This window comes from Thunnus thynnus, chromosome 18, assembly GCF_963924715.1.
Source record: "Thunnus thynnus chromosome 18, fThuThy2.1, whole genome shotgun sequence".
Taxonomy (NCBI): Eukaryota; Metazoa; Chordata; class Actinopteri; order Scombriformes; family Scombridae; genus Thunnus; species Thunnus thynnus.
Window position 1 is genome coordinate 22,106,792 of NC_089534.1, and position 7,534 is coordinate 22,114,325.

Here is a 7,534-nt window from a genome sequence, read left to right on the forward strand (position 1 = left end):
TCTGTCATTAGCCAGTCATGTGTGTAAGAGTGTGTGTGTCTGTGTGGGTGTGTATTTGGGGCAGCAGTGTGTTTCAAGGACCCCTTGCACCGACAGCTGTGACCAGAGCCAAACAGGGCAGAGCAGAGATTGATGATACTGGACTAATACCATCATTCATCAGGGATGTGATATTTCCTGGATTCTGGATTTGTTTTGGATGAACTGACTCCCTTCATTTCCACTGAGACTTTTAACACGTTCTTGGTTGACTTCCTGCTTGCTGATTGATGATTTACGCCCGTCATGTACCTGTTCCTACAGGCTGCTTACTTACTAATGTTAGGTTACGTTTCCATTCACCTGTTTTTGTACACATTTTCAATTTGTGCGTAAAAATCTGAGTGAAAAGGCCTGAAATTTGAAAAAGGTGGAAAAGTCAGGATATCAGGAAACACAAATATGTGATAAAGGCTCATTAAAAACAGACTTTGCAAATAAACCATGACGTTGTGGTTCCTGCTGCTGCTTCTACTACAGTATAGATGATGTATTCATGTCATGCTGCCAGTCACCGTTACATGACTCAACTCCACCAGAAATCCAAAAAAGTAAAGAATAAAAAAGTGAAGGTGTTGGGAGTGTAGATAAATAAAACGTCCCTGGTTCAAGTCCTGAACAAGTCCCTTGTTTCCGCTCTCTATCAACATAGAGGCTGATAAAAACACCACAGTGTAGAGGTGGATCAGAGGAGACAAATGAATTATCAATAATGAGAGCTGCAGTGATTAGTCTGTTGATCTACATTCTCTGGTTACAGCTGCTCCAATGTGGAAAATTTGCTGTTTTTCTCTGTTTTATATCATCGCATTGAAGTTTTTGGATTGTTGGTTGGACAAAACAAGACCTCAAGCTGTGGGAAATTGTGATGAACATTTTTGGTATTTTCTGGCATTTTAGAGATTAAAGACTTTAATCACTTAATTGAGAAAATGATCAGCAGGTTAAACAATGATGAAAGTAATCATTAATTGCAGCTCTGTGCTATCTTGGGGGGAAATCAACAATGACAGGCCATGATGTATCAGAGTTAATGTTGCGACAATTTCACAAAGTTGATGGAAACATGCTCTGATTTATACTTTTATTTTGTCCAAATGTCAGGAATTTCTGTAAAACTTTGGAAGGCACTGGAAGGACATCCTGTTCTATGTTACATGCTGTTTTTTCAAAGCATAGTTTAAGGAAACCTGAATCACAACCAGTGTCAATCATGACATGTTCTCCAGCTCCCTCAAACTCTCATTCTGACAATAAGAGACTAAAAGTTTACACTGTCGCTATATGATGCGAGTCCATTTTTCAACACAAATCCTCAAATTCATTCACACACACTTGCACACAGTCTAATGAGGGATTAGCTAATGAATTCTCTGAACAGATTAATTACATTTTACACACACACTTGTGTGCCCGCAGACCTCATCCCCAAACGACCGAAGAAATGAGCCAGTATTTTCAAAGAGAGTTTTTTTTTTTTTTTTTTAAATCTATCACTAAATTGAAATCCGTAGAAACAGATTGGCTCTGAGCAAAGTGGTGTTTGATTTGAGGAGAAGACATTAAGCAGGATCTGCATGGCAGCGGACTGAAGCCGTACTTTTAACAAGAAAATAAATAAAACAGCCTTTGATTTGGAGCCATTTTACATGGCATGAGTAGAATGAGGAGGCATTTTCACATGAATCTAAATGAGAAGCAAACATGCTTGTCTTTGTACCACTGTACTCCAGAGGGCTTAAAAGCATCAGCCTCCCTCTCTCTTTAAGTGACAGCAACACACATGAGTTGACACACACATTTGCTCCACACACACACACACACACAGAGGACATGACAGAAAAACACACAGTTACACATACACACACACACACATAGACACGCTCCCTCCTGCCGTTTTCACAGTCTCTTGAGTGGAGGAGATGCCCACGGCCAAAAACCAATGGTTGCATTTCTTGTCCCCCCCCCACCCCCACGCCCCACCCCACTCTCCTCTTTCTCAAAATCACTCGCTTTCTCTCGCCATTCTGCGGGAAAATACACATTTTTATTTCATCTTCCAAATGGAGCTGAAAAGTAATTATAATTAAACCAACTTGGTTCTAATGTTCAAATTACATAAATAATTTACAATTATAATTAAACCAGCTCAGATGTGATGCTCAGTAGCAGCGGCAGCCTTCTAATTCGTCTGGAGACACTAATGGAAAACAATTATTTCACTTCATTAAGATTAAAGACGCCTGGAATCTGTGTCACAACTCGATCAGAGAGGAGACAGATTTAGAAAGTTGTCAAATTAACATAAACTCAGTTACTGACTTCATAAAGGCAGCAAGACACATGCACACTCATTCGCATTTATTACACTGACTATGTAAGTGATAAGCCAAAACAAAACTGCCGCAAAGCAGCGTGATAAGCAGAGACAAGAGAGAGACAGATTTATATAAACGCCATAATTTATAGTTTGACTTTCTGAATGGGAAATTAGAAGATAAAAAAGGAAATTTGACAGATTTAGAGAAAAGTCAACTTAACACAAACTCAAAGTGACTTTGGTAATACATAACGGACTGTTTTAAATCCTGATTTTTCTCGTCCTTGTCTGTGGTTTCAGAGTGCAACGGGTACTGATGCAGCACCGCCACCACACACATCTCACACATCCTGTGATTCTCTATGATTTCCTTCACTATTGACATCTAATCTAGCAGTCACCACTTATTCTCAGTGACAGTTCGCACTGGTTGTATTAACAATCTGCCCATTAACCCTACCAGACTCATCGGTTACACATTTCACAGAAATTATCATACATTCTAAGTGCTGTCAGAGATAAAAATGACTGTGCAGATCAGGAAAGCCCTCCTTCTGATCCAAATGTGAGGATTTGTTGTAGCCAAAAATGACAAGTTGTCCTTAAATCAACTGGGATTCATAGTATATACAGAGGAGGGTGTTACAGTTACGTACAGGTATTTGACCCTAAAAAATAGGATCCATTCATTGCGATTAAACAATTGTGATTGTTTGGTGTATTTTCTTAATGGTTTATTTCCATTTATAAGGCTATGTCTGTTTATTCAGCAACACAACCAACTGCAAGTTCTCTCTTTTAGCCCCCTTTCTGCACTAATGATAGCCCACCTCCCGCTCTATGTAAAGCAGCATCTAGTCACTAGTATTTACTTGCAAATTAAATAGCCTCAAATTCCCAAAGAGGCCTCAAAGAAATTCCACACATTTGTTACCCTGCAGACCAAATGGCCACAGGGGAGGGGAAGAGGGGGGTAATAATGGGGTACAGGGGTTGGGTATGAGGAGGAGGAGGAGGAGGAGGAGGAGGGAGGGAGGGAGGGAGGGATGGGGGCAATAAAGCTCAGATGAAGTGGTAATTAATGTGTAATCTCTATGCAAATCATTAACAAGCCTGAGCAGAAAACGACATTTTTTAATAGTATTTCTGGTTATTTCCAGCACTTAAATGGAGCGTGGTTTGTCCTTTATTACAGCTTTATTGTGATTTTGGAGGTCAACTTTCTGATAACTGTCTCTCTCGCTCTCTCTCTCTCTCTCTCTCTCTCTCCCTTTCTGTGTGTGTGTGTGTTGGGATCAGAGGCGAACAACTGCTGAATGCGGAAATAAAACACACAGCAGCCACGCAGACAGGATGAAACAGGTAGGGAGATTTTTTTTTTTTTTTTTTTTTGGCTGCGCGGAGACACCGAGAGCTGCAGAAAACAGTTTGTTTTCTCCGCGTACGATCGGTCCTGCACCAACACCACAGCTATAGATTAACTTCATTCTCGAGTTAATTTAGGAGACTTTTGCAGAAGCGTCGTCCTAAAGAGCATCAAACAGCACTAATGCAGCTTTTTTCTTCTCGGAACGCATACGTGTTTCTGCAAACTACACACACACACACACACACACACAGAAAAGCGAGGTGAAGACGCATTTTGCGATGTGGGGTGGCAATTATTACTTCAAACTAGGTGCAAAATAAGGAAGAGTTTCATTTTCATTTACTAAACAATCTGGCATGCAGTTTAACTATGACTATTCAGACTTTGCATCATCTGCACCTTGTAAACAGTTAATTAAATCACATCTAACATCATAAATATTCACAGATAGGAGTTTGTCATGGGATGAAATTGGAGTCCGCTGTCTCTTGTTATATAGGGGGGGAAAAAAAGATCTCCGCTGCATGCTTCTTCTCCGTAAATCAAATCATACGGGTGCAAGAACATCGTTTCCTTCATCAAATAGGCGATCGGCATACTGACTATATTTCCAACCATTAGGTTTTATTGCATGCAGCAACTTGCAAGTTGGAGCCGGAGAGGGTCATTTGGCTTGCAAAGCGCTTGCAACGGAACCGACCATTCCCGACACACAGAAGCGCTACAGTCCAACAGACTTTAAGACTTAAAACACATCACATACTATAGAAGATGACAGCATATAAATAACAAATAGTCCTACATGCATTTAAGTGCAATAAGAGTCAGAATAAAGTCATTGGTGAATACCATAGATCACTGCAGGGCATCATAAGATAACCACAGGATGGACACGCCATAAAGTGTCATAAATAAAGATATTATTATCACTATGATATCATACAAACGCTGTAGTGATTAGAGGTTGATCTCCGTGCAGCACACTAACTTTTTCTCCATTTACTCGCTGTTTGCGAGGCTGCACGGCTCTCCTCTCTCTTCATACAAGCTCTATACTCTGCTTAAAATGCATGTAATTAACCGGTAAAAGCTGCAGATGTTGCCCATTTTATCCTGCTTTATCATCACTGTGAGTAAATTTAGGATGTGTTTAAAAAAAAAAAAAAAAAGACAGACCCTCTTTTCTACATTTATAAAGGATGTCCTCAGTCCGGAGTGATGTGATAGCGATGTGAACACAAGCAGAAATATTTCAACTTAGTTTAAATCCTTTAAAATAGAGTTCACAGCACAGGCATTGGGTCAGTGCGACCTACTTGGCAAACGGGCTGAATTCAAAACGACCGACAATCTCACATACGGGCTTTGATACGCCTCGCATGCAACGAGAGAAACATTTTACATTTCAACAGTTTTAGAGTGAAAATCACATCTTCTCTTCACCAAACTGGCACGTATCGCATCCGAGGATATTTAAAAACAGCCCGGAGACGATAAAACAGGCACGACGGTTGATTTTCAACACGGAGACTAACTTTTCTGCTACACCTAAAAAAAACACACACCTGTCAGGAATTCATACGCGTACAGATATGGAGGAAAAGCACAATAGAGTGCAAAGTTTCCTCTCTTTACGCAGAAAATCACTCAAAACTGTCTGTTTTTGCTCTGTTTGTCCTTACCTGTCGGTATCTGACCGGAGACGTTGCCAACTGTCGAGAGGAGAAACAGGAGTCCCGGGAATACAGAGAAAAGTGTATCCATGTTTTAAAACGTGGCCGTGTGCGAGTCTGTGACAGTTTTTCCCCCCGGAAAGTTTTTTCCCTGCGAGTTTCTCCTTCTTCAGTCTTCTTTATTTCTCTGTTTTAGTGGGTTATTATTCCTCCTGTTGTTGTGGAGTCAACCGCCCCATTCTCTCCTTTCTCCGGTTTCTCTCTTTGCGCTTCCTACGGGCTCTCGCGGACACTACACTTTGTTTCACGCGGAGTGAGGGAGCGCGCGCTCGAGAGAGAGAGAGAGAGAGAGAGAGAGAGAGAGAGAGAGAGAGAGAGAGAGAGAGAGAGAGAGCGGAGCAGCGACAGTGCGTGACGTCACAGTTGATTGAAACGAGGGGGGAAAAAACACAATCAGTTTATTAAACGACAATAAAGTAATAAGCTATGGAAACATTATGGAACTTTTTTTTTTACCCTGAAACCTCTGAGTGGATATGTTTATATTTTGTGTATATGTGTGCTCCTGTTTTTTGCGTAACTGTCTTTTAATATCTTTATGTTCTTCATATGTATTTGTGTTATTTAAATCTGATTTGTATGTGCGCTATTGTTTACCTGAATGTTTGTATATTATCCTTTTGTCAATAAAAAAGAGAGAAAAGAGGGGGGAAAACACAAATTAAACCTATGACAGAAAAGTACATTTAAATTTGAGAGAAAGATAATATTTTATATTTTACTAACTGCCTTCAAAAAATGCACCATCTTTTAATTTTTATTCAATTCTTCTATCGTTCTCACCACTATCTTTACATGAAATTGTTAAACTGCTGTATATCTCATATATCATATACTGTATACTCACTGATGGAATGTACCAAGTACAGTTTTAGGGTAGACTACTTGTATTTTACTTAGAGATCCCCTCCGGATATGTTTTAAGATGTATATAAAATACTCTACTTTGAATAATAATGTGTGTCTCTTTCCAGGATCTATAAATATGCAAAAATATTTAATTTCAGAAGTTTCCTGCTGGACACAAGATGTCTCCTACTTCACTGTAAAGTCTCGTTCTCAATAAACAATTCTCAGAATAAAGTCATTCTCAGTGTATGTGCACTGGAGGCTTCAAGTTTCCACATCACACTTGTATAATTTGCATGCCCCTTAAAATCAGATTTTCAATGAGCTCAGAGAAACTTTCAACTTTCAGTAGATGAATGTGAAAACAGCATGCTAATTTCAAAGTCTGCATATACATCATTCTGCACAGTGAAGCTCAAACATCCAACAGAAGGAAAAGAAGATTACAACAAGATAGTGTACCAAGGAGCAGAAATAAGCTCCACCTTGATGAATTTAAATAGCTGCATTTATTTAGCACTTTTATCCAAAGTGCTTGACAATGCTGCTTATTGTTATCAATAATAATGTTATTAATAATGATATAACACTGCCTGAAAGTGGCCATTCTGCATACCTTTGACACTTTAAGTATATTTTTCTGATAATACTTTAATTAATCTGACATGCACTCTGTAAAACTGTAAATGCAAGATTTTACTTGTAGTATTTTACATTATGGGATTGCTACCTTCACTTAATTAAAGTATCTGAATTCTTCTTCCAACACTGTGTACACTTTTTTCTTAATATTTTGAATATTTCTGATTTTCTTTCAGTATAGTAAAGTAATGCACTTTTAAAGAGTAGTATGTAGTATGCTATACAATGTAGATGCAGTTGTAAAGTGTACACACAGTATATGTTCAAACCATTCTTTTCCTCCTTACATTAATTTCCTCTTATATTATGAACTATACTTTTGTATATAAATAGAACTACCTGATTTGGCAATGTTGCACTTAATTATGGTCATGTCAGTAAAGTAAATTTAAATTTGAGAGAAGGAGAGCTAAAGAGAGGGAAGATGAGCAAAAAAGGTGGATTCATTATCGGCTTGACATTTTTCTCTTTGTAAGAATACCCCCACATACACACACACACTCATAACAGTGTAAAGTATGCTCATCATTATGTAGTATAGGTAGTCCTATTTTTCATTCATTTGAATGGAACAGACTTGAA

At 38.8% G+C, this 7,534-nt stretch overlaps 1 protein-coding gene across 6 annotated transcripts in view; it reads right to left on the reverse strand.

The window, feature by feature from the left end:
* The window catches only part of ptprk (protein tyrosine phosphatase receptor type K), a 117,240-nt gene extending 111,523 nt beyond the window's left edge, over positions 1-5,717 (reverse strand). For 4 of the 6 annotated variants that reach the window (XM_067573209.1, XM_067573208.1, XM_067573207.1 and 1 more), the window contains exon 1: positions 5,411-5,713. In XM_067573209.1, coding sequence (XP_067429310.1) covers positions 5,411-5,492 — 82 coding nt within the window. In that variant the 5' untranslated portion in view covers positions 5,493-5,713. Of the gene's footprint in view, positions 1-5,410 lie in introns of all 6 variants that reach the window. The other 2 variants (XM_067573210.1, XM_067573211.1) reach the window with 2 other exon arrangements.
* Between the last annotated feature and the right edge of the window lie 1,817 nt (positions 5,718-7,534).